Source organism: Maylandia zebra, linkage group LG14 (genome assembly GCF_041146795.1).
Source record: "Maylandia zebra isolate NMK-2024a linkage group LG14, Mzebra_GT3a, whole genome shotgun sequence".
In the NCBI taxonomy this organism is placed as follows: domain Eukaryota; kingdom Metazoa; phylum Chordata; class Actinopteri; order Cichliformes; family Cichlidae; genus Maylandia; species Maylandia zebra.
The window spans coordinates 6141884-6169770 of record NC_135180.1 but is presented as its reverse complement, the minus strand read 5'-3'; the positions used below and the strand labels follow the sequence as shown (position 1 = coordinate 6169770).

The 27887-nt window shown below is 42.2% G+C and overlaps 1 protein-coding gene across 3 annotated transcripts; it reads right to left on the bottom strand.

Moving 5' to 3' along the window:
* Positions 1–531: 531 nt before the first annotated feature.
* LOC101469078 (large neutral amino acids transporter small subunit 4) lies at positions 532–27297 on the bottom strand. Of its 3 annotated transcripts, none has more exons than XM_076892148.1 (15): positions 27121–27297; positions 24878–25100; positions 20564–20783; positions 20418–20473; positions 20184–20260; positions 10681–10773; positions 10356–10489; positions 9724–9935; positions 6623–6766; positions 6496–6513; positions 6138–6264; positions 5924–6056; positions 5492–5565; positions 3936–4059; positions 532–3836 (listed from the first exon to the last, which is right to left on the bottom strand). In XM_076892148.1, the coding sequence occupies exons 2-15, from the start codon at positions 25035–25037 to the stop codon at positions 3675–3677; spliced, it is 1734 nt and encodes a 577-aa protein (XP_076748263.1). In that variant the 5' UTR covers positions 25038–25100; positions 27121–27297; the 3' UTR covers positions 532–3674. The 3 variants fall into 3 exon arrangements, with proteins under 3 accessions (XP_076748263.1, XP_076748264.1, XP_004574605.1); XM_076892149.1 differs by lacking the exon at positions 27121–27297 and adding an exon at positions 25251–25367; XM_004574548.3 differs by lacking the exon at positions 6496–6513.
* Positions 27298–27887: the final 590 nt, after the last annotated feature.

The following is a 27887-nucleotide window of genomic DNA, read 5'->3' as shown; positions in this document are numbered from 1 at the left end:
TTTAATAGCTCTGGTGGGAAGCAGAAACCACAAAACGGACGTTTTCACACACTTTAAAGCTCATCTTTACTGTCTATGCATGGCACACTGATTTCTGTGAACTTAACAGATGTGTCCGCATGTGTTAATATCAAATAGATGGTGCATAACTGAGACATTTTCTAGTGAGTCTCATGATTGCTTGTGTGTTTTTTTCATTTAGATCTTTGATCCTACCTCACCAAGTATCCGATAATAATGAACATTTCCTTGTCTTCTTAGTGGGTGGAGTGTGTGTCAACGCCCAGTGTGGTCTAACCAGTACAGAGAGGAACAGTTAACTCAGGTTGAACCTGTTGTGAATGAACTGTTTTCACTGCTGCTGCTCAACAGGTTTGCTTTCAGACTTGACTCTCTGTTGCTTTACTTCGAAAACGGGTGGTTTCTGTCCTGCTATGCTATTTAACTGCAGATACCACAAGCTTCCATATTGTAGTACCTCTACCAGCTCTATCTGCACATCTCTGCCACTGGAAATAAGAGACACAGCAGTACAAATTATTGTTTATTTTGCTTCATATATTGATTTTTTTTTTTTTTAGTTGAAACAGCATCTGTTGGAAAGTCCAAGACAATGGCTATACTGTGGTACAAGACAAAAGAAAAACCAAGACAATACAAAGACATTCTTGTAAACATCAGAGGCAAAGAAGCATAATAAAAGACAGAAAAACTAAAATTAAGCATGGTAGGTAGATAAAAAAATGTCAGAGTTTCAGCTCCAATCTAGATTTTCTATCAGTACACAGTGACATAAAACACAACACACAGAAAGGTTGTCTGGGAATTCATCATGAGAAAAAAAAACAAATAAGTCATCAATACATCGATCAATAAACCAATTCCAATTATCAGAGGTTCGGGTTAAGCTATGAAGGTGAGGATGCCGGGAGGATGGGGTGAGGTGTTTCAGGTACACCGATGAAGGAAAAGTGCTGATTGGTTTACAGTTTGTGAAAAAAAATAAACTCACTCGTCCACAAAGTGTCTGTCTTCACATGACATTTACATGTGATGTTATTCCTGCACAAGCTTGTACTCAGAGGACACTTCTTTAAGTTACAGGAAACACCAGCATGCTACCAGAGGCACTCTCTATGGAGTCCAGATAGGGCTTTAATCATATGAAGGACAACTGTACCACAATTAAAACTGTACATTTGTAAGTGAAGATATGAGCACTGACTTTACATTCTTTACATTTCCATTTAAAAAAAAAATCCATTGTGTTTTATCCCACAAGCACAAAACTGTTATTGAGAGGTTGTCTTTGTGTGGATCTGAATTTACAAAATACAAATAAAGACGGCAGAATGATAAATATTTAGATCTGTTCAGGTCTGATATATCCAATACCTTTTGTGCTAGCTAACTGCTCCAAACAACAAGACATGTGGACGTATGAAATAAGATCTGCATTTATGGAAATACAGTCAGTCAGGATTGTAATATATGACCAAAAAGGCCACCATTCAGTTAGATAAAGAGATGCAAACACCTTTAATTACAAATGCACACTTTTTCCCTATCATCCAACTAAAATCATTTCTGCACCAACTTTAACCCATACAGTCTTCTACTGATTCTTTAAACCTTAATTAGTTCATCAAGGATGAGATTGTTGCGACTGGTTCGTCCTGTGAAGGTTGCAGAACTGAAAGACGAGTCTCTGCCCCACTGTCCAAGCACAAAAAGGCAATAAAAGGAACGTGTGAAGCAAGGGCATTATACAAAAATAACTGAATTGTAAATTACAAATCTAGATTTTAAGTTCAGTCTACATTCTTTGCATCATGCACCATCCATAAGCAGCCATGCACTGTGTGATAGATACATGGGCAGGCAGGTCCATTTTAGAGGCTCTAAAGTGCATCGTGTGCCATTCTTGTCTTAATGAAGTCATTCGCTGGGAGCATATGATGGCTGCAGAGCTTTGTCTCTCAGTTCTGTCAGTAAACATTTTAAGGTGTGCTTGAGTAGGTAGCACAGATGAAAGGATAGATGAATGGATGATGGCTAGATGGGAGGAAGAGCGGGGCTAAATGCTACCCAGATCCACTACCCCTATCACAGTGAGGAACTCTGAGGGTCATGAGGCTGTCTTTGGATGTGCCTCTGTCACCGTACTGCAAGTTGGGGGCGGGGCGTGTCAGAGGAGCTTCTCTGTATGACATTTGAGGACAGCAGATTGAATTATTATCTCCCTGCTCCATCGTCTACACACTCCATGCTTCTGTTCTGGGCTTCTGCTTGAAAGACAAAGACTGCTTTATTGTCTGTACTTAGTCTCAGAACGCTGGTGTCTTTCCTCAGAAGCTGGAAGATTGTGTCTGTTTCACTCTGCTACCATCAAGCTAAATCTCCCTTTGTCTGTAAGAGGTGAATTCAAGAATCCCAGAGTTTGTGTGACCGAGCAGAAGTGATACCAAGCAAAACATAATCTGACTGATTCTTTGGAACATGCCTTAAGTTGGTAATCTGATGACCTTAACAGTGCCTTAAAGCAAATGCAACGGACACATTTCTGTGATTAAACTAGCACCTTTTTGTGATTTGGAAATGCAGTCCACTGAATGTCCTGTCTGTCTGGATTTCAGCATGTTATACCTCGCTGAAGACTTATTGCTACAACCAATCAAGATCCTAAAATTCACCTAGCTACCACACCAACCTTTGAAAACACAATATGTCTAAAATCATTTCCACCTTAATAGCTTGAGATCATGTAAAAGAAATAAACACCTAACACACAAGATCATATTGCAAGTAAATACAAAAAAAGGTTACATATTTCAAACATATGGACAAAGAAACAAAACAAAAGAAAATAATGGCAACAGTAATAAAGGACCAGCACCATCGCTGGCATCATGCAGTGTGTGTCTAACCCAGTCACGCACACACTGAGGCTATGTATCGTGCGCTGAGCTCAAACCTGTCCAGGTTTCCATCTAAACTGCTACCAGTGCTGCTGTCTGTGGGTTCTTATTGAGTTAATGCCCTTGTGCACAAGAGAGCACGGAGATGTCGTGGCCCAGCATCTCCGTGCTGAGTGGGTCTGAGTATGTGTGCTTCTTCTCACCGAAACAAAAACCAGACCATCCTGGGCAATCATAAAGCAAATGTCTAAAACCTTTGAACACTGCCACTAACATTTGTTTTGGCATCTTCTTCTCCTGTGGTCTCTTGAGTAGGACTAGGAGAAGCTAAACCAGCATGAAATACAAAATGGCAGACATGAAGAAAAAAGAGAGAGGAGGAACCTTTGGGGAGGTTGAAGCAGCTGCTTCTTTTCTCTCCCTTTAGTCAGTTTTCTCCTCAGTTCACGGGTGAAGTCAAGGAACTGAAAGCTCTCCATGTGGAAAGAATGTGTGTGTGTGTGTGTGTGTGTGTTAGGGGTTCTTCACAGAGAGGGTGAAGGAGGTGTCACAGTGGTGTTCAGTCACATATGGGTGTCAGTATGATGGTGGAAGTGTGTGCATCTGTGTGAGCATGCGGAATGTAAGATTTGTGAGTGTGAGGTGCGGCGGTCTCAGAGTGAATTCGTTCGTCACATGTCCCACAGTAACGTGACCTCAGTCCCCTCCATCTTTAGTGTAGCTCATCTACTTTGTAAAAATCGTCTTCATGCCCGTCTACACGCAGGCCTCGGGCGTGCTGCCGTTGTTCATCTTAACGTAGATCTTGGGATCTTTGTCACGTTCGTCTCGGAGGCGCTGGAGCTGGCGGCTGTGGTACAGCAGGTAGAAGGGCAGGCAGAAACCCAGCATGCTCAGCACCAGGAGACCCACGTTCACCTGGGCACCGCGTGAGTAAAGCAGTTAGATAGAATGATATGGTAAACTTTGAATACTACACTCTTTAAAGCCAGTATCTCTATATGTGCATCATCTTACCCATAGGGGGTCTTCCTCCAGGGGTCCCACCATGGCCATGAAGAGAGGTTGCTGGAGCAGGGCGAACAGAGCGCTGATCAGAGACTGCATGCCTGTCAGGCTGCCAAACTGCGAGGATGGATACCTGCAGGGGATAAACAGCATGAGTCATATGGGAAATTTGAACACATTTGTCACATAACTAACCTGAGTGAACTATCAGGCCCATTAAATCAATTTACAGTGAGTCAAATTAAAAACAAATTCACAGCCAGTTATATATCGCATGCCCCCAGACACACTGTTATGTAATATTCACATCCTGTGTAGGCTCATTTTGGATAATACTGTTCCTGCAACTCAGAGGTATTTTATTTCATTCCAAGAAAAATGCCCAATCATCATTTTCTCTAAATGCGGCAGTGTCAGCTAATCTCCAGCTGCAGTCATTTGGAAATTTTTCATAAGATTTTTGAGCTCTTATCACCCTGCACACAGTCGCAGGTCAACAGGCAAGAACATGTGGCTGCTACAGGCCAAAGTGTGAGAACACCTCACCTCAACTACGTAATTATAATAGCCATTTGCATATCTCCATAATAAATATGCAATGTCTATACATATATATAGTCACTTCTTTTACATGCTTATAGTCCATTTTTAATTATGTGGAGTGCTATTTACTGCAAATATAATATCTATACGGAAGAAACTGTTTTTCCAGTTTTAACAGATTTATAAACAGAATCCATTTTAGGTGAAGACAGTTTTATTCTTTTTTTTTTCACATCAGATTTGGTTAGCTTGACAGCTTTTGTTTTACATTTTTCAGAATACATTTTTTGCTTATAATTTCAAACATTAGATGATAGTTGGGTTGTTTTTTTGACCAAAGTAACTGTAGTGTGAAAGTTTAGTGTTAAATACTAAGAACATGTGACTGCGAGCCAGACTTCATCGCTTAACAGCAGTGGTGGACTTCTTTTTTTGCTCTAATACGGGAATGTCAAAAACATGTTGCATTGTGGGCTATATACAGCCTACTTTAATCTTAAGTGGCAGAATCCGAGAAATTATCAAAAATGGTAAAATGTAAAATTACAAAAAAAAAAAAAATCCCATAGCACACTGCCCAGAATGCCCAGTAAATATAAAATATACAGTTTTATAAAGTTTTTGTTAATTTGCATAAAATGTTTTTTTTTTAAACAGTGGAAAAAAGTGTTAAAAAAGAAGACATCTTTTTATAGTAGACAAATTTTCTATCACTTGTTTATCTTAATTTAGTAGTATGAATGGCAATGAGGGAGGGGGTCTTTATTAATAGGAAAAGCGGGACAAAATTTATGCCCTCCTTCATTTTGTCTTTGCTGGACCAATTCTGGCCCACAGGCTTTATGTCCAGAATCTTGTGGAAAGTTGTCCAAAAAGAGTGATTGCTGGCACAGAAGGACAGAAGAAGAAATGCCTAAAATTCACTTATTTTTAGTCACTTTCTGTATCTAGTGTAGGACAGCATTAGGCTGCATGATTCCTTACTGGTTTGCCATCATCTTTTAAACGTGTCACACACTTACACAGCAGCATAAAGCCCGCCAACTGCAGAGTGGATGAAGCCTCTCACAATAGTGTGCAGGACAAAGGAGACAACCTGAAGTAGGAGAGAAAAGAGGAAAAGAAAGATTTTTACAGTAAATACATGCTCAGGGCCGACCTGCTGGGTTTTCACTGAAAAACAAAAGGGTTTGTCTTTGACAAATGAGATTCAAGAGAGAACAAAATAAACTGCAACAACATTTTTGTCCATTAGGTGGCTCCACATCACTTAGAAATATCAGCAGCTGCATTGCCATGTGAGTGGTTTGAATATCATGTACATCACTCTCTCTCTCTGCAGTGTTTAGTCTCCCTCTAGGGGAGACGTACAGCAGCAGCACATGCAGAGGAGCGTGAACCCACACCACCTAAACACTTCAATAAAATGGCTCCCCCAGCCTCCTACTGCATACCTGAAGTGGGAGGTTGGGGATGATGCAGGTGACTCCAAAGCCAACAAGGAGTATGTTGGTGAAGATAAAAGCTCTGGTGGCATTGACGATCTTCTGGATTCGTTTGTCAGGGCGACGGGGCTGCCCAGGCTCTCTGATAGAACAAAAGAAGAAAACATTTAAAAAAAATTGAGAAAAATAGAATTATTTGTTCCTCCTTAGCGCGCACGCTGACCTCTTGGTGCTCTTGTCGTTTTCATCCTCACAGTCTTTAAGCTTCCAGTCCATGACGTAGCCAATGACAGGAGAGGTGACCAGACATAGGAGCTGGAGCACGCCAAAGATGGAGGTGTACACGCTCACTAGGAGACAAACAGCGGCAGAGGCAGCGTTAATACGGTTTCAGGGTGAACATCCGGTAAACAGTATGAAGACATCAGAGGGTGGTGCACACTGACAGGAATGGAAAAACAGTTTGCAGATGTCATGGAGTTATTGGGGGGGCAGGGTCATGCTCTAGACAAAAAAGTGGACAAACAGTTTAGGGTAGGGAGGGGGGCAGAGGGTTGCTAGTGTGGCCTCAGGTCTCTTACCCACTTCCATCCTCTCCACTGCAACAGCAGGAAGCCAGCATGACAGAGATGTCAAAGAGGTGTTAAAGATAAAAACGCAACCACTCTCAAAACATGTATAGCTTGACACACTAACAACCACACACACCTGTGCTGAGGTCTCTGCCTGTTAGGGACTCCAGGATAGTGTTCATGGCTCCCATGTAGAATATGAGGCGCAGCTGAGTCACACACATGGTGATAAGGCTCAGCAAGAAGATGGGACTGAAGATACTCTTCATGAAGCTCTGAGCTGCAGAGGAAATGAGAGAAGTCAGGGTGAGATCAAATCACTGTGTTAATATACCACAAAGATATTAACCAAAAATATTGGATAAGGAGATTTTATTTCCTTCTGTACACAGTTGAAATCTCGTGGTAGGGGAATTATTCAGTGGAAAAACCAAAAAGCTTCACAGGCCTTTAGGGAAACATCCAAATCCTTTTACGGAGCAGAAAGTTCTATAATCTATTTTTATGACACTGCCTGCATCAGAAGATGTTTGCAAAATCAACTTTATCTGTGCACGATGTAGGAAACACTAAGAGCAAAAGTCAATGTAAGGACTAAGATCAACTGTTCATTGCTTGTGGGACATGATAATCAGTTTTCAAGTGTTCAGTGGTAAAAAAAAAAATCATAAAATATATGAGGCCTAAGTTGTGGTACACTGAGGATGACTTTAGGCACAGCAGTGCTTTGAGATGAAAGTCCAACATGACTGTGCTAATTTGCATAATGAGTCAGCATAAAGGTGTACTGTTTACCACTTTATGAAAATAATTTACTGCGCTAGCAGGGATGCACTAAAATCCTGAGCCAATACCAAGAGATGTATTTACCATATTTGTTTCTTTTCTCATTGCTATTCATATCATATCAGTCAACTAGGCCAGTATCAGTCAATATCGACCTATATCAGGCTCTAAGTTCATTGCTGGTTCGCTGAGTGTTAATGTTAGCATTCAAATGTTTGCTAATCAAACAGGAGCACAGCTGAGGCTGATGTGATGTTCATTAGTTCTGAATGTACCGGGCTGACTGATACGTTGGCCTGTTTTTACAAGTCTTTACAATTCATCCTGGCAAGACTACGACGTCTGCCAAATTTCATGACAATCACTACAATGGATGAGTAGGTAATTCACTATGCCGAAGATGTCAGACTGCTGTTACAGCGATTGTGATGTTTACAACATTTCCAGGAAACTGATTTTTTTAAAAGAAAAAAAAGATCGCTCATTTCAATAAAAAATAGCAACGTATGAGTGTATTCATAGCATCCTGACAAACAACCTACATGATGATGACCTTGTTTGAAGCCTCCACTATCAGCACCAACAAACTTTCATCTAAAGTACAGATGGTCAAACATGCAGAGTCTCTTTTCACTTTCTAAACAGATGGAAAACTCCACTGGCTGAGAGGAACGGATGAGACTGACATGTAAATTTTCCCACTGGCACCCAGGTGTTATGGTGACATCTTAATGTGAATGAACGTCTGGAGGATTCAAAGGAAAGCGGGTTCTAGGAAACGTTGATCATTAATGAATGCTGTGGATAGAAGTGGAAAATGGACAGCTGTCCATACAGAGAAACCCCGGACACACCAACTAATGATGGGTACCCAGATGAAGCAGATGGGTTCATTGTCTTCAACAACAGGTATCTATCCTGGACTTAATTGTTTGAAAATGCTCATAGAGCACTAAAATAATTTATAAGAGAATACAGCTGTTAATCTAAAACTAGCTTATATTTCATTTCAACATTTACAAAATCTACCAATTTATTTACAAAAAGTTCTTTGGCCTTCATTCTCTGTCTACAGCTCTAGTACAAAGTGTACTTAACATACCAAACAAGTGCTGACTGTGCCGGTCCAGATACATGATTTAAGTGCATTCCTAACAGAAAACACAAACATTTGAATCTGACCTTGATCCTTATATCTGAGGAGGCAGGAGGAATAGGCCAAGGCCTAAGATGCATGTACTCTGCAACCCTCACAGCTGCTTCAACTTACAGCAAACAGAGAGAGGAACAAGGTTGTGTTCAAGGGTGTAATATGGGCCTCTTTAAACATCCCGACATGTCCAGCTGTTATGAAACCAGCCACGGGCATCCTGAATGCACTCCAAACACACACACAGTCAGAAATTCACTGTAATGGCTGATACAGTCCACCGCAGTGCTTCTCTAGGGCTCCCTGCCAGCGCGACACACACCTGCTGAGCCCCTTTCTAAGAACAGGGTCTGAACCGATTCCACGGTCCGTTTGGTACCAAAGAGACCGAGAGAGGTGTGACAAGACTAACCCACTGGGAGTCCCTGACCCTGTTAGAAAAGCCAGGAGGGACTGAAAAAGTGCATGGGTAACAGAGGTTACCTTAGAATGGACGTGATATTTTTTTGCCAACCAACCTAAAACACTACATACAGTGTTATCACATTTTAAAAATGTAAAAACTAACAGAAGTGTTAGCCTTTTTAAAAAATTTCACACTTTTAAACTTCATCTGAAATACATTGTTAAATATTCTATGTAAATAATATTCATTGCCAAAATAAATTACAAAATTTTAAGTATATTAATAAGTCTATTGTCTATATTTTAACTTGGATTTATGATTCAAAGCACACAGTAAGGACATTAAGTTAATTTTTAAAAGTTCTATAACACTTTGCACTTACCTACGCTATAACAATGGAATTCAAGTCTTTACTTTTCATATCAGTGGGATTTATTTTATTTATGTGGGATTCCACTTGGCATCAGTCCTTTCAAAGAGAAGAGATACACTTTTATGACTTGATTACTGGCAAACCTAACACACTTAGCACCTCTTTTGCTCAGTCCGTTTCAAGTCTAACTGCACCAACTGACTGACTATTGAGTTGTGAGAATATTCATAAGCTAGTATCTACTCAAGAATGACTAATTTGATCACAAGGTACACTTGTGCTGACTTGTGCATGTTTTTGGATTTCTTCCTTTTACAGACAGCAGTTATATTCTGTCGGCAGCTTGCTTAGATTCCAGTTTTGACGACCAGATGGCAAAGAAAGCCACTGCTAAAAACTGTGAATGGGCTTTTACAGTCTTTCAAGAAACATAACTGTTGCTCCAATTCAACTAGTTTCTATTTTAAGTTCATCCTGTCTTTATATAACAGACTTTAGATGTTAGAGCATATTCAGACTTACTTTCCTCCTGACTCTTGCAATTCACCTCCAGGTCAACAGTGGACAGGCACAGCTTGTTGGCCTCTTGTGTGGACAGCTCTTTGGAGGGTGCCTCCTGCTGCTTTATGGCATGGCCTACGCTCAGACGGCGTCCCACTGTGGTCACCTGCCGATAAAACTGCTTCCCGGTGATCTTATGGTCAAATCCCAGCCAGCTGAATTTGATTTTCACCCTGAGAAAGGAAAGTAAGAAAGAAGGGGAAATGTAAGCAGACACCTAAAGGAAAAGGAAAACAGGCTAAGGAAACATTAAAAGATCCAGGTGAATGAGAGCAAAGTAGGCCGATCATCTGGTTTTATGTTCTTTCCCCTTTAGGGCTCACTTGGTCTCCACTGCATTATTTTGGGATTTACTGCACATAAGTGTGTGCGCTTGTACGTGTATACAATCTTGCAGTGTGTATGAGGTAAAGCAGTGATCTGTGTGGAAAATCCAGAATCCCTAGGCTCAGTCAGAATCCTTTTTCAAGCAGGTATAACTCGAGCTTAGCTAATAATACTGCAGTGGCTGCTTAAAAACAATAGCTGGAAGCTACACATATGTTCATGCGGCTTTGTGTGCATGCCAGACTAAGTATGCCTGTTTGTCTTACGTGAAGTCCATGTCTTCTGGGCCAGGGAAGGGCTCCAAAGGCCAGTTGATGAAGCAGTTCAAGAAGACGAGGCAGGCACAGCCGGCCCAAACCAGAAGGATGGAGATGAATGTGGCACCCAGATCATAGATCACCTACAGGCAGGAAGATGGGACGCACACAAAAACATCATAATGGAGAATCAATAACACACTCTACAGTTGCAGGGTTATTCCTTCTGAGTTAATATTGCCCTTTAGGAAAATCTTTCAGTCATGGATGAGGACACGTGGATGTTTAAAGTAAATCAAGAATCAGCCACAGTAAGTGAGTGACTGTAAGTTACCTTGATGCCAGGGAAAGTGACAGCAGAGGAAGCATAGGATCCAATCATCAGGGCAATGAAGGTCGACCTCAGATCTCCAAACATGTTGGGCAGCTGTGAAGAGAGCAGACAGATCAGTTTACACATTTAACTGCAAGACCAAGTTCATTTAAATGCACAAAATGTCCACAGACTCATAAGAAGCAAAGCAGTCAAGCTTGACCTCTTTATGTCACCTAACTATGATTTACATTATCAAAAACTAGTGGCCAGGGGCTTAAAGGAGGACAAAAAATAATCAATAATCCATAGCATGAAGAAACTGCGAAACAAAAACAAAGATAAAACAGCTTTCTCGTTAGCTGTGTTATAGATGAAGGCTTTCGAGTGTGAAAAGTGCCCAGTAGGAGGCGACTCCTCTCATTGCAAAAACAAATCAAATGCAAAACAGCCATCTACTCGCTTGAGAAATAAACTTACCAAACATTTTCCTAATATCTGTAAGGGCTCAGTCGCTACTTTCAAGTTGTCTGCTTCCAAATGACAGTCCCATATAAAGCAAAACAGAAGATAAAGCAGCGTAAGGTGTGACTACCCTGTGACTAGTAACTACTACATGCGTGTGCAAAGCCCTGAACTATTCCCCGTGATGTCTGTGAAGGTTCTCAGTCATCCAGGTCATCGTAGTCAAAGGAGCTTGCAAAGAAAAGCGTCTGGACTTCTTTAAGTTACTTGAAGACGTTTCACCTCTCATCCGAGAAGCTTCTTCAGTTCTAAGGTCAAATGGTGGAGAGTCCCAGATATAAACCTAGTGGGAGTAACCCCCCACAGAGGGACAAAAGGACCCCCTGATGATCCTCTAATCGCCTGAGCCAAGGTGTGAAACTGGGTGTGGGTCCCAATCAGCCAGAGTTTCGGGTGAGTTCATTGTGAAACCTGGCCCCACCTTATCATGCGAATTCCTGAGATCAGATGGCCCAGGATGTGAGTGGGCGTTAAGGCGTCTGGGAAGGGATCTCAAAACTGGATTATAGATGGCAGAGAGTTGGTGTCGTAAACCCCCGCCTCTGTTCAAAGATGGTCGCTCACAGTGGACATAGATGGCTTCTTTCACTCCTCTTTCAAACCATCTGTCCTCTCTGTCCAAAATGTGAACATTGGCATCCTTGAAAGAGTGTCCTTTATCCTTAAGATGCAGATGGACAGCTGAGTCTTGTCCTGTGGAGGTGGCTCTTCTATGTTGTGCCATGCACTTGTGAAGTGGCTGTTTGGTCTCTCCAATGTAGAGGTCTGGGCATTCCTCGCTGCACTGTACAGCATACACCACATTGTTAAGTCTGTGTTTTGGCGTTTTATCTTTCTGGGACTCTCCACCATTTGACCTTAGAACTGAAGAAGCTTCTCGGATGAGAGGTGAAACGTCTTCAAGTAACTTAAAGAAGTCCAGACGCTTTTCTTTGCAAGCTCCTTTGACTATTTCCCGTGATCCACCACTCAAGTACATTCAGGCAGGCATGTCTCTTTACAGCAATATAATACTTGTTTCTATAGAGCTCGTGCTCAGCCCTGTCGTCCACGTTCTACATTTGTAAAGGCAGATGATCAAAATGCTGAACAGTTCATGTCTTCTGCTGCAAATGAAAGTTTTTAATGACAGCACACCATGAATCTGTTTTCACTGTGAGTAATATTAGCTCATGTGGGCTAATCTCAGCAAACCGCTATGCTACGCTACATTTTAGCATTTGCTACCTTATACTTGAATTGGTGCCTGAGGAAACAGGCTGTACTGATCAGGAAAAGTTACAGCATTGAACTAAACTCACATGTATCACAGCCCATTAACCTCCAGCAGTGGAGCTGCTGCAGCCAAAATGACATCTATTACCCATCTATAATTGGATTAGCTTCATTTCTGCTCTGTGGGCAGCATATTAGGTTGCGCAATAATCTTTGTTGTCATATTTTGTCCTTCAATCCACTTAGACCTGCAAATGGCCACTGACTGTGAAAGAATGCAGCACACTGCATACAAATGGCGAATAGTTTAATCTGCTGCTCACAAATATTGACTGGTGATAGTCTTGTCCCCACCAAGTATTTGCACACTCTGTACTGCCTGCATTGATGAGTTTTTGTTCCGAGATCTGCAGAAGAGCAGAGACAAAAAAAGCTCGGGCCTTGCATAATGACACTCAGCTCTTGACGAGAAATAAGTGTACGCCCTGTTCCTTTACTAGGTAACTTCAGAGTGTAAACAGCCGTCTTGAGGAAGTGAAAAACAGTGTGAACATGAGAGCACCATGTGGCTGACTGGTCTGATGTAGGTCAGAGTTCATCTGTGCCATCTGGATTCAAAGTGCTATATAGGAGAGAGGAAATCAAATTCTAGAGTCAAAAGCATTGAAAGGAAGCTCCCACAGTGAACAAGCATGGGCAGGGAGTTCAAAATTTGACTGTAACTCATCACTGAAAGCGTTATTATGGGTCATAAATAGCGGAGGCGCTTCCCTCCAGCTCCCCTCTCATTGTCCTCATCTGTCCATCCACCCGTCCATCGAGGCACTGTGCTCGCCACAGGGGCGAAGCTTGTTAGCCAGCTGCTCGAACCCCCTCACCCCATATGGACGTTACTCCCTGCACTAATTGGAGCAAAGGTGAGCTACAAAAAAAATCACTACACCCCAGCCAGGTCATCCAAAACAACAAGCCCCCCCCAAATTCCTGCGCTACAAGGGAGCAAGTTGGCTGACCTTTGGCTCGCTTGGTGAAGAAGAGACAGAGGACATGTAGATCCCCGTCTCAGCAGATTCTGTGTCACGATGATGGCAGCCCGCTCACAAATCTATGCAGTCAACAGGTTCAGATTTCCCTGCTGACGCTGCAGCACTTCCTCACTCTGGCCTGTGATGATGGCTCTTTTTATGCCAGACTTTTGCAAGAGTTCTGTTATTATATTGTAAATCATGGGAAGAGCTTTGATTTAAGCAACTGAATGGAAATTATCAAGGAAAAAGTAATTCAATGTAATCCTCCATTATTTCATTATAAGCAGGGTGTTTAAGGACAACAGAAATCACTCTGGGGGGCAGATTCTCTAATAAATTATTTTAATCCAGGCCCTTAATCCCTAGTTCAAATAAATAGCTCCCCATTCAGTTACCAAATATTCAGTACAGTTAAAAAAGGAACAAGCCCACTGCAGTGTTGATAAGTCAGTCCCTGACTTTTCTGCCATTCACCTTTTTTGTCTGGTGAACGGAACTGTTATCATTGGCATTAACTTCGGTGAGCACACTTAAAAGTGGGAGAAAACAAAATCACGTGAGTGAATGGTAGCAAGCCCGAAGCAGTGGGAAAAAAAGAAAAAAGAAACATAACAGATCTAGTGCTTGTGATACTGCTGAGCAAAACAAGCTTACGTCACACTGGGAGTTTCTGTGACTGACTCTAGTTCTTAGTCAGAGTCAGCTGCTGAGACCACTCTTTTCCAAAAACATGTCACAAACTGGTTTGGTCTGCTAATCATGAAAGGAGAAGTAGGGATTAATGGGTTCAGCAGCGTGAGGACAAAGTGTGGGCGGGTGCGTCGATGGGAGAAGCAGCTGTCGGGCTCGATGAGGAAGAGATAGCAGAGTTTCCGTAACTGCAGTCAATAACACTTAAGTCAGGCAGACTGACCAAAGAATCAGCTGTGGCCTCACGTGCTAACAGACACACTGTAACTGTAAATGGCCTCTCAACAACAGACAAAAGTATGCTCCTGTGATCACAAATTTGTGACGCAGTATAAACACACATTTTTCTCAAAGGGGATTCATTAAGTCTGTATATATGAACCAGCTCTTGATCATGAAAGTGATAAAAAAGCAGCTGACTCTTCATGCAGTACTTTTTAACACCAAGTCAGATGACATGAGAGTTTTCATAAAAATGTTTTAGTTGCAATTCCAACTTGACAGATAATATTTACAACCTAATTATGATAGATAATGGCTTGAAAATTGTATTCATACTGTTAAATGTCAGCCATAGGGTATAGTATATCTGCCGAACACTTTTTGGCAATCCATTCAACAGATGTTTGTTAAGCTAGCTAAAAATCTGTGTGTGTTTTTCAGTCCCAGTCCCTGTAAGACTTCAGAGAACAGCCGCTTGTTTTGGTGCTTTTTCTAATCATCAGAGGAATGTGTTGCCTATGTTTCTCGGCCTTCAAGGTACAGTATGTGATCACGTAGTTCTTGATCCAACACCTTCCCAGTGTTTGCTCTGGAAATTTCACCTCTGTCCTCACCTTTCTACTTCACTAAATACAGGCTTTGCTAATCCCTTACTACTTCTATTAGTTTTCTAATCTCCACGTCATCACAAATATCACACTTGCTGTGTTCATTTCTGTTGTGAGTGGTGCAGGAACAGACTGAGAGCAACCTTATACCTCTCTGAAGGTAATAACACCCATCACTAACCGCTCTTGTTGCTTCGTCCCTGAATAGCCCTTTTGTTAGCTCTATGGTCACAGTGTATCCCTGCACAAAGTACACACATAGATGATGGGCCCTGTATTTGAACAGCCACTGAAGGTCTATTTTATCTTCAGAGCAGTGACCTGGAGATAAGAGATCAGGGACTGGTTATTGGGTTCAGCAGGTGTGTCGGTTTTATTTATTTTTTTGGTAATGCACGTGCTTAATAAATGGCGTAAACATAAAGACAACTATAAAACGCCAATATATCTAGAGACACAAATATGAAAGCAAAGAGTGGGCGTTTGGGTTTTTGTTTGAAGGGTATCCATATAACTTATCATTTCACTTATCATTTCAGCAAGCTGTCAATATCATCAGTGTGATTTATGTGAGTGAAAAGAAATGTTTCTTTGACAAATGCTCCTTTTTGGCTAGCCTCAAGGACTACAGAGGTTGTTTGTTTTTTTTGCATCAGAACAACCCTTTTATCACTGAGGCTTGATACAAACAGGTGGATTATTTAAAGGCACGCTAACAGCTTAGCATCACTGTTAAGCCACGCACAACTTCAACAACACAGGCTAGCACTGATGAAAGAAATTGCATGGGCTAGAAGCATAGGGTTTAAATCAGTTGGATAACTGGAATTGGTTCTTGATTCTTGTGTTTTTTTAGTATAGTAGTTACCTTTGGCAAGTGTTCTTGTCTATCCTTACATCCTGAAGTATAGCAAAAACTACACATGGAAGTTGGGGACCTATGCAGCGGCCACGTTAGCATTGCATTATTTTGTTGATAAGGCAGGCGGAATGGGCTAAGAAGTGTTTTATGACCAGGGGGGCATCCTGATTTGATTTGCAAAAGCCAATGTGCAAACAATGTTACTGAGCTTTCCAATTTAGTACAGCACTTAAAAGACCAGCAAACAGATCTGAGCAAAGTTGAAGGAGTTTGCAATGGATAATGTAAGCAAAGGTAATGAAACAGAGTCAAGTTAGATGGATACATTTCAGTCTGTGTCCGATAGAAAAATATAACGTTTAACATTTTAAATAAACAATCTGCCATCATCAGTGATTTAAAACCATTTTTTTTATTAACACACCCAAATGGAAAAGGTTTAAATAGAAAAAACAGTATTCCCAAAATAACTTTATGTTAGGCATGTAACATCATAAATCTTTAGAAAAATTGCCCGAAAAAACCCCCGACCATAATACTCGATGTGCTTCAGCTGTTAAATTTTAAACACACTTTAACTCTACTTGTTTATTAGCAAATATTAACATTAGCATTTAGCTCTACCTTATGACAACAGTACAGATTTGCTAGCATACCTGTGTGAGTCAATACTGTAAAACTTTTTTTTAATAATGTTTGCTTCAAACAAACGCACAGGCGCGCTGTAACCTGGACAGCGCTCACTCATTGTTATTTGGTGACAGTGCTGAATGTAGTGAGTGCAAACAGAGGAGCTGTGACCCACTTATACATAATAAGTAGACTCTACGTGTTTGTTGATTATATATCAGAGGGGCTTCGGGCAAGACTGACTCAGGCAACTGAGTAAGACTACAGTCTGCATCTACTGTCTTATCACTGGACCGTGCAAACATTCTGTCATTGAAATTTTTTGGCCACGGCACACTTTTGCGCATAGTTTGTACGCCACCAGGAGTGTGTGTCTGTTTGCGCTGAGTGTTTAAAACTGAAATGAAAAAGGCAGTGTGACGTGACAAAGACGTCTGGGTGAGGAGTGGGAAAATATGCTGAGTCTTTCGTGCAGAAAAAAAAGAAGAGAAAATTCGATTCAGCCCTCTGAGAGGAAAGAACAGAGAAATGAAAGGAGGAAGAGGGTTTTGCTGCAGCAAGTGGAAACTTCAGCACCCTGATGCTGCTTGACCATTGAGAACCAGCTCTGACTGGTCCTGTCCTGAAACACAGGATAGTCATAAAGAGCAGCCAAGTGGACCATAAGAACAGCAAACACCAGATGACAAACACCAAAAGGCATACTTCATTCAACCTGACGTCATCTCGCTCTCTCGCTTATTAGAAGTCAATTTCTTTTTCTAAACATATTTAGGGGTGAAACCAGCAAACAACAAAGCCAGCAATGTTTCCACCAGAAATATGACTTTGGAAGGGTGGGGATGTCTCTGAGCTAACATTAAGATCCAACATTGCAGTCATTCCAGCCCCTCAGCCACCCCGATCAGACCATTCATGTCGCTACGTAACACTCGATATTAGCGATAGCTGCTCTGTCTGGCCAGCTTCCATCTCACATTACTGAATAACTCCTGACCTTTTTCACTCCAACATTGTTCCCCTACGTTTTGTGCTGTAAACAATTTATATAGTATACTGTGCTTCCTCCATCTCACTCCAGCCTGATCTTACTGCTTTTTGTTACAACTCCTATCACTTCAGCGGGTGGAATGAAGTGCTGTGTGCGCACTTTACACATTGTCCAACTGAGAAGAAATCACTCCCCGTTTCTCCTTTAGCCACATCTCAAAGTTGGAAAGTGACTCAGTGAAGAGAACATTTACATTTCGCAGCTATGACCACAAGTCAGAGAGCTTGCTGGTAAATAAATGTGTTTTCAGATAGAGAAACAGTCTGTGCATTCAAGACATTGGACAAAAAGCTGATTTTTGAGCAGAGCTTCAGATTGAAACTTAGCAAACAGGGTGGGATACGAAATGTCCCACCAGCCAGACAAAAACAAGAGGCGGAGCTTGGCGTGTGCCTGTGGGTGTGGTTTTACAGTATGTATATGTATATGTATGTAGAGGGGTTTGTAACATGAAACTGCTTACAAGTCAAGACTGTAAGCAGAGAGAAAGTCATTATTAACCACAGCTCCCTTCCTCTCTATTGTCTCCTGTGCTCATCCTTCACTGCCTGTTTTCATCGACAGCTTGGGACAAAGAGTTTGGGTAGAATGTAGAATTGAGGCAAAGACAAAGAGTAAGAAGGAGAGAAGCCAAATGAACAGAGACTAAAAAGAAACGTAAAACAGTAGAGGAAGGGGATGATTTTGGGAACATGCACAGACACACAGTGGGAAAATGGCACAGGTCACGGTGACCTGAGGAGTTTCGGTGACCTATGATAGTCCAAATGCAGCTTGAGAGCTTTCCACGCCCTGAAAAATAAGGTTATAGTTTTCCTCTCACAACCCTTCACACAGACCTTCAGGAAAAAGAGAATGGAAACAGATAAGCATTCACACAGCAGCACTTTTTATTTGCCTCTTTCTCAGTTTCCCCAGCATTTGACCAAGTTAAATTACAGGGGCTCCACTTTTTTATGATTAGGTTTTATTTTTCAATACTTCTTAGCAACATGGACCAATAAAAATTTTAAAAAGGTTAAATTTAGAAGTTTTAAAAATCTTCTACGACCTTCTGAATCTATCGATTATGTGCTTTTTAAGCTCTGCAAACACCCTGACACAGACACACTCACACACACAGAAGTGGCAGTATAACTGAAATGTTTGTCTGGACCTGCAGGGAGCGGTAACTCAGCTAAAATAACACACACACACACACACACACACACACACACAGAGTTTCGACGGTCGTGTGAGAGCAGCTAAAACTGAAACAGGAGAAGATGAAAACAGCCAGGCTCAGACTAGTGTGTGTGTGGGGGGTGTGGAGGGAGGAGTGCAGCAAGATAAAACCAGCTGAACAGCTAGTGCATGTATCTGTCAGGGTCCTAATACACAGCCTGGAAAGGAAATGGAAAAGCATGGGTGGAGAAGGCAGACACACATACACACACTACCCTCCTGTTGCTACTTCCTGTTTGAGCCCTTTCTGAGAGAGTCCACCTCGGCTGTTCAGGCAGGAAGAGAAATACTGTAGCTACCATGAAGCAACAAAGTGATACACGTGCGTGCACACATACATACACACATACGTCCTCGTGTGGATGAAATAATAATGAGGAGAGGTCTTTATTTGGCTCGTAGCCAGAGCAGGAGTGAATAATAGATCACTGCTCTCTGCCTTGTAACAACTCTCTTGCTCACGTGTCCTCTCCTGTGATGCAGCACTTTCTCTGATGAGGTCATCCTGACCACTGGCTATCCTCAGTCACTGCATCCCTCACCACCCTTCTCCTATCTGCACACTACCTCTTATCCCTCTCCTCCAAGCAGTCTGTTGTCAGCCGTCTCTCTCCAGCTCTTCCTCCAGCCATCTTTTTTAAATGTTTCCTCTGTCGAATGCATCCATCTTTCTGCCCCTCACTTCTTTGTATGCACGTCTGAAGCCATCACTTCACTCTCTTCCTCCATGTCCCCTTTTAATACCTTTTCATTTCTCCAGATATCACAATGTTGTGGCTCACTGATATTTAGTACAGGCTGTCATTCAGAGAGGAAACAAACTACATGTAATTGCCAACGAAGTGGAGATTTTAGTGTCGGATTGCGGAGAAGCTGGCAGCACTACCTTTCCTTGAAAAATGAGGTTGTTGTCCTAATAAATGAAAAGCACTGAGGTATTCCACGACACTTTATTTGTAGAGCTATGAGACATTTTGCAGGGTGAAGGGATTCTTCAGCGTGCCTTGATGAGTTATGAAGGATATCCTGATAACGTGACCGAAGGTTTCATGTTTAAAACTCTATGCACTGTTCAAGTCATAACATTTCATTCACAGAATATATTATAACCACACAGTGGCCTGCAGAGATTACAGCCTCAGCAGGCAACTACCAAGTCAAATAAGAGAGAGACTCAACAGTGAACAAATGCTGAAACCATACCAAGGAAGAATTCCCCAGCAATGAAGTGAAAGCTAAAGGTCCAGTGGAAAAAGGGTTCTCAAAAGCTTATTTTGGGGCAAATGTAGTTATTTTTTGTTGTTGTTGTTGTTGTTTGATTGCTGATTATATACATGCAGTTTTCTGTCCCATTCATGACAGTCACCGCCCAGTAAAAAACAAGACTTGTGGAGAAGTAGGAATGAAGCAGCGCTTCAGACCAAAGCTAAGTATGTCCCAATATGTGAGCTTCATAAAGTATCTCTTACCGTCAGTGAAGTGAAGGTCATGCACATGCCTCCAAACCCATTCAATGCCAATGCGAAGAAGATCAGGATGGACAGATCTACCGGAGAAAGCAACACACGCAGATGTTACTAGACCAACTTACTAGGCCAACACATGACGAATCTCACATACTGTATCTGATTAATTAGCATTAATACATCATATGAGCCGTGATAATGTAATGAGATGTATGTGACACAGGTAGAGGTACGTACTGTTGGGGTCTCTGGCACCATAGGCGATGAGAAGACAGGAGAAGGCAAAACAGGCACTGGAAAGACAAAGCAGTTGGCTATGAAAAATAGGTTGGACAAGAAAAGAACCATCACTATCCAACAGACAGCAGGATTCACGGGCTCACCTCCCCAACAGTCGCAGCTTCCGCGGCCCGTATTTGTCCATGATAATACCCAGGGGCAGAGTTATGGCTGACAGCAAGAAGGAACCCACAGTAAAGGCCAGGTTCAGCATCTCATCCTGGTCTTTGCAGATGGGCCAGCTGTTCATTTCCAAGTACTCTTCGTCTGCACCTTTGGCTGCAGGGGTGGATGTGTTGGAGAAGTTGAAGCTGGAGCTGTTTTCTGGTTGGAAATAAGAGCAGACAGAATTTTATGTACTTTTTTCCCCAGTATTTCCATTTTGCAACATAATGACACAGTTTTCTAGACATTTCTAGAGGTGAGATCTGAAATGAACACTTGCTTGCTTTTTCAGAGCTTATTTCTGATATTGTTCTTGGAATACTGAGCTTTTACAGCCACCCCTCCCCTCTCAGAGCTGAGCTTCTGATCAAAAAAGCCAGGAAACTCTTTCAAAGGTCAAGTAAACAACCCAATACAGGGTAAACAAGTACCAGAAATAGACCCAAACTGAACCCCCTGCATGGTGCAGGGCATCTCTGTAACAGTTTTAATCAGTCTGCCTCCTCTGGTGAATTACTGGTAAACACAGTCCACTGAGTTCATGTGGAGTCTATTTTTGTCCTTGTGCTCGATAAGACCGCTGCTGTTGGGTAAACTCTGCTGTTGTCAGACAGATAGACAGAGGACACAGAGGAGCACTGATTGAGGAAAGCAACTCGTCTTTGATTAGGCAAGGAAAACAATACAAGTCAAATCAGCATTTACCACATACTTCATATGTGGAGGAGGGAGCTTTAAAGAAAGTCATCTGAGTGTTTTCTTTATTTGAGTCCTGCGGGCAAGTTTGCAACAGCAGCTGAAGCCTCTGCACACTCAGTGTAAACAGAACTGGAAATCTGTTTCCCGTTACAAGAGTGTGTCACTGAGCTCTACTCAAGGGAAAAGTGAGGATGGGAGGACGGATGTGTTGTTGTTGTTGTTGGTCTCAAACCCCTTAGGCATTGGTTCGAGACCAACAGAAAGCTGTTATTTCATATTTAAGGCAGAGTGGTGCAGAAAAAACTGGCATGCACCCTGTGATGAGAGGAGGTGAAAGGTAACGTGGCTTAGTGAATATCTGATGACTGCAGGGTCATTCTAATGCTGGTGCATTCATTCACTGAGGAACACAAGGACACTTGAGCTCCAGAGGCTGCTTTTAGCTAAACACATGCAGAAGAGCTCGATTATGCACGAGGGCACAAACATGGAATGATCTGTGGGATGTTACTAAATGTCTTCCACCTCTATTGTGATACATTTTATTCAAACGCATCCTCAATATAGATTGAATTAATGAAACACACAGTAGGATCTTCCCACAAGGTAGGGTGCATCATCATCATACTGATTTAGAGTAAATGGATAAACTCAACAGTGCATTTCCTTGGTTGCTGTTTCTACAGTTTGGGATTAAGCTTCCAATCTCAAAATCTTAAAATTTTTCTTTAAAAAAAGAGCCAGTACACATATGTGAAATTAAAAGCCACACTGATTCATCCACTGGGAACCACGAATAACTCCAAGATATTACATTGAATACATTTTAAATGGCACCTATAGTGTTAATAACAGTGGCGGTTCTTAAATTTGTTGAGACCCTGGGCAAAGATTCACAAGAGGCACCCCCCGAAGTAATCTTCTTGATGTTTGCTGTATATTTGCTGCTGTGACAACTCAATTTCCCTCTGGGATTAATAAAGTTTACCTGATTCTGATTATGTTATAACCAACAACAACAGTCCTATAAAATGAAAGAGATCATTTTTATTTTGATAACAATGCACAAGATCCAGTTGTCTATGAACGTTCAGCCTGCTAGCTATGCTAACAACCCGACAGGGTGAAGTCAGGTGGGGAAGTCAGATGACTTTGCACATTGCCACTGCTGCAGTTTAACGTTTGTTGCTGGCCTTGCCTGGTAGCAAGAAACACATCTGGTTAGTAAAGTAAGGTGATCACAACAGTCAATAGTCTTTCATATGGGCACCACATCCGAAAATTATTTTTTTTCATCTAATATTATTGTCAATTATAGATTATGTGCTCTGCCTCCCAGGCAGGTATTTCACATCAACTAGACAAGAGCATTAAGTGCTGACTGTGAAGGAAGATAGCAGCATCTGTCCTCCAGTAGCCCCAACTACTGCTGACTAATCAAATGGCCACAGCAAACATGAGTCAATAATGGAAGAAACATGTCCACGCAAACACACTGAGGCATAAAGCTCCAACTCCCCTTCTCTGAAAACGTCTTTCTGATAAGTCACATACGTCCACCGCTCTTCAGTGTTATTTTCAACACCACAGGAACCTTCTAAGATTCTCAACATGGCCTTTTGTTTGATAAACTCCTCCTGTGGATACAAAGGATGTCAAATAGTCTAATCTACAACAAAGTGATTTGGTTTCATCATTGCTGCAATGTGCTAAGAGCACCGTTCTTTTGGCTTGACTGTTTACCAAGAAACGTAGCTTATCACTAAAAGAGCCAACTGACAGGAGAGCATGAAGAGAAACATCGCTCTAGAGCCCACAAACCACAACCATGCTACAGCAGCTGTATTAACACAAAAACAGAGAAGTGACCTCTTAGGAAGGCTGTGCTTCTTGTGATCAGTGGCTCGTGTAAGGATGTGGTTATTATGCAAAGGTCAAGTGATTGTTACAAGTCTGTACACCTACCCATGTAGCCTCAACAGGTAAAATACAAACAGAGCAGCAGCACTCTACTTCAAGTACTGAAATCATGATTTTCTTTGGAGTAAAACAATAAAACTATAAAAAAGCTGTTTTGATCACTTCACACCATAGAAACACCAAAGGTTAGGAACACAAACTGTCTATTTTTATGATTTGATGTGAGATATATGCGCAAACTGAACAAACAGCTCATTCAAATAGAATATCAGTCACACAAAGAATGATATATTCACACTGTGCCTTCATATTTAAGTCTCTAAAGCACCCCTTTCCTCCCTCATCAGGGCGTCTGTTTGCAGAAAAATGCCTTTTCCTCCTAATTTCACTCACAGACTTCTCACAATTGAAGTGAAATGTAAAAAAACAAAAACAAAATGCAGATTTAACACAATAATGGGTGGTTTTTAAAAGTGTGGGGCTACACTGATGTGCCAGAGGTCAGGTCACTGTGGAAGGAGCTGAGTCAACAGTAAGAGATACCTAAAGCTTAATCAGAGCAAACAGATAAGGAAATGACCCGAGCAAAACAGTCAGAGAAAGAGAATTATCAGAGCTAAATTGATTTAAAAAAGGCTTTATATGCACAAATTAACCCTGCAAGGCTTTCGCAGCTGCTGCTTTGTAGGATACAAAGAGAGAAATACACAGAGGAAGATACAATCAGAGGATCAAAGAGACAAAGACAGAGAGCAGCCTGTCTGATGATCACTGTGGAGAATGAAGGGATGAATGGTCTCCTTCACAGGTGGGCTGCAATGGATAAAAACTCAATCCCTGATGATGAAGATGAAGCAGCCAGTTCTCTTCAGCATGCTGTTACATTTCACCTCCTCTACACTGTTTCTGTGGACAGCACTGATTACCGAATGCTAGGATGGAGGAACCACTGTCCTCATCTGGTTGGGTTTTTTTGCTTTTTAAACAGGGCAATCTTTCATAACCAAATTATAACCCTCTGAGTACAGCAGCTCACTGCATCATCTTTGATCACAGAGTAGGAGACAGAATCAAATAACAACAAAATGACCATCTCTGATGCATCTGTGGCATTGTTGTGCAGGAGCACTTTATGGATGCTTTCGAGGGTTTTTCAGACCTAGGCTGCTGTCGCCATAATGACCCATTTTCCACAAGGAGAAGCCAACTGTTGAATCAATGAGAAGCTCTTGTTTGCCAATATGCAGGCAGGCACTTTTCTCAAAGGTCCTGCTCCTGCTGAGAGAAGTAACACACTGCACTGAGGATGAGGTGCCAAAGTAAGATAAAACATGGGTACTTTCTACAAAAAGGTTTGCACACTTGCTTATGTGTTCTGCATAATTCCACAGCAGCGGAACAGCAAGTACACCTGAGTGTTCAGATCAATGTCCTGAGGCTTTCAGTTTTTTACCAGCTCAGGGGATTGTCATGCAGAAAGGCAGAAAGGATGGAAAATGAATGAATTTGATGTGTTTTTGTTAAAACAGGTCAAAAGGGCCCTCAGCAGATACTCATTTGCTCAAGGACTCCAAGTAAACAACCCCCTCACCAAAACCACACATGATAACCCAATTACAGTAAAGTAGACTCACCTCGTCCTTTGCACAGGTAAGAGTAGAAGCCCTCCGACTTGAGCATGATGAGCAGGGACGACCAGCCAAGAAGCACAGCAGAGAAAAGCAGGTTCTCAATGACTGCTGTAACCGCCATCCACCAGCGGCGGGAGAAGGCCGTGGCCAGAGTAGGAGCCATTTTGGATGGATCAGAGGTAGCAATGTGCTAGACCTGACCGAATATGAGGAGGGCTGCTTAAGCCTGGAAGATAAGATAGAGACAGCAGAAACAAGATGACAACCAGAAATTATACCCATGGTGAGGTACTTCTTACAGGTTTATTTATAATTATTTTCGTTAAGTCTAGTTCATGTAGTTCTTTAACATTATGAAATATTTGAACAATATGACCTCTTGCAAGTGTTTTAGATGATTCTTGGATCCATATTCAGTACAGGTCTTTTTTTTTTCTAACCTACTGAGGACGGTTGTGATCGAGAAGACAGTCACAAACTGAAAACAGCTGAGACATTTGAGAAGCAAACCCCTCCTATAAATATTAAACTGTCTCCCCCTGACATATCTGATTGGCTCCAGGGTACAACAGGTCTCCTCTTATTGGTTGTTTGTACAGCAGCTACACGTGAGGTTGCTGTTGTATTCCACCCGAATAGGACATAGCAGAGGGTGTTTACATTTTTGAAAATGTTGTTTGTATAAGTTTTGACGTGGAAACTGTAAGATTTAAATTTTATTTTAGTTTTAAAATAAAAAATGCCTTTACAGGACACGACTTCTCCTCTGCTTTTGCTGAAACGTGAGGCGTTTTATTTGGGGTTGTGTGGCAACCCTTTGTCACAAACGTGGTCCGAAAATCCCACTTCAATTGAATGCAGCGCAAGCTCAGCCGGTTCGAACCAGCGCGGCGCGAGACTCAGCTGCTGCTGGTTGGTGTTCAGCGCGAGCGCTTCTCAACAGGAGCTGTTAGTGCAGTGTGCACCGTTATAGAGGCGAACGTCATAACGCAAAAAATACTCACTGGAAATGTATTCAAACATACAGAAATGCATTTATTACGAACACCCAGCCAACATTTATCTGATAATACTGAGCGACATTATGTGTAATTGTACTTGTTTTAATAACCAGATAAAAACTCCACCTGGCTGGAACACATAACCTATCTGTTCCCTTCACTTTGTTCATCTTAGACAGTCATCTTTTGAAAGAATACCGTTTTAAACCTACTGTCCGCATTTTTGTGTGAATATGAACTTGAGATAGCCTAACTCGACGACCCCAACACTAACGACCGTGAAAATACGCTAATATAGCTTGAACACACACAGACCAGAGTTCATTAGAAGTTTGTGCATTTCTCAGCAACAGCTTTGTCGTACTGAACAATGACACAAAGAACACTGCGATGAACAAGCAGAAGCCTTAGAACTGGTCTGAACTGGACTAAAAGCATCCGCACAAAACACCCCCTCCACCTTCCTCGATCCACATCTCTAGCCCCCTGCACGCGACACAGAACATTATATTCCTATTCCGGTTTTGAATTTCAATATAAAACGCGTTCGCGTTCAGCCGCGCGCTCTCAGCGCTCGACTCATTCTTGCTGCTTTTATTTTTGAAAACCACTTCGTCTGATTTTCCGGGTCTGCACACTTTAGGCTTCAGCACTTTGACGCCGATCTCAGCCAGAAGCTCTCAGCTGTTCAGTAAAAACAACAGCTCAGGGGGAACCGCCGTAATCATGCCCAAACAAAGACAGTTAACTAGACACAAACAGCCTCCAAAACAAAGCATCCCCGCTATCACTTTGCTTCTTGACAGCAGCTTCCGTCACATTACTTTTACCATAAATCGAACCAGTACTTTAAAGGCACCTTCAGTTTGGTTAATAACAGTTTGGTTATTAATGATTAATAAAGAGAGGAAAATTAAGTATGTTCGTGTGTGTGAGTGCCTGTGTAAATATGGACTGTGTTATCATATCAGTTGTAAGTTTGCTGTAAAAAAAAAAGCGCTGAAAAGACGAAGCGCGGATGGAAAATGACTGACACACAGTGAGAGGCTGGATGAAGTTGATGAGAGAGTCACGGCTGTTGCAGCTCGAGCTTCCTCTCAGCAGCCTTTAAGCAAAGCGGAGACACTGTGAGTGAAGGAGGACACTGCAACACGCCGCCTGTCACAGATCATGTCCTCTCAGAGTATGTGCAGCCTCTTCCCCGGGGAGCAGTGTCTGCAGAGCATCCTCTGGTGCGAACCTCACCTGAAGCGCGCGCGTCTATGGGTCTTGGAGGTGGCGTGGGTGTGGGGGGGTTCAGCTGAGCGGCTCGGTCCTCGCAGTCAGATCCGCCTCTGCGGGTGAGAGCGTCGGTCGGTGGAAGAGACGCGGGGCAGCAGTGACAGCTCACAGCCAGGTGCCCCCTGGCTTTCTTCAGTTCTCAGTTTTCCTTCTCGGGGGTCGTCGCCTCCTCTTTTATATGAGCGCAGCAGCGGTACACAAACAACAGAGCCTCTCCATTGGCTACTGGCTGAGCTAGAGACCAGCCGTGGCCAATCAGAGCGCTCCAATGTTATACATGTGCACTGTTTCACAATATATTAAGAAATATACTGTGGGGGCTTGTTTGGACAAGGACTGAACAGCTGGTCATTATGTAGCTCTCACTGTGAAACAAAAACAGTGTCATAAAGAGGACAGCACAACCCAGACTGTCCAGCTGTGATCTGTGGAGGAAAAAATGTTCTGCATCTGCATTAAAGGTGTCAGTGGGCTACGGTAAACTAGGAAACTTCTGAAAAGCCTCGTGAGGTGTGTGTGCTTATGTAAGCCACAAATTGCCCATAAATCCACCAGAATATGAGGTGACACCCTGTTTACTTTCAGCTTCGTGCCAAATGCAGGATTCCTTGAACTACAGGAGAGGAGGGTTTACATGGTCCAGAGGAAAAAGCTCCTCTGAGGAGGGCAAATAACACCAGGGGAGTATTCTCAGTGGGCGACACCTGCTGGCTGCCTCAAACCATGACAGC

Coding starts and splice junctions, on each gene's coding strand:
- LOC101469078 (XM_076892148.1), bottom strand. CDS start 25,037: ATGGCTCCTACTCTGGCCACGGCCTTCTCCCGCCGCTGGTGGATGGCG. Junction 10,490..10,680: donor TCACTTTCCCTGGCATCAAG/GTAACTTACAGT, acceptor TCCTGCCTGTAG/GTGATCTATGATCTGGGTGC. Junction 4,060..5,491: donor GGCGGGCTTTATGCTGCTGT/GTAAGTGTGTGA, acceptor TATCCCCTGCAG/GTATCCATCCTCGCAGTTTG.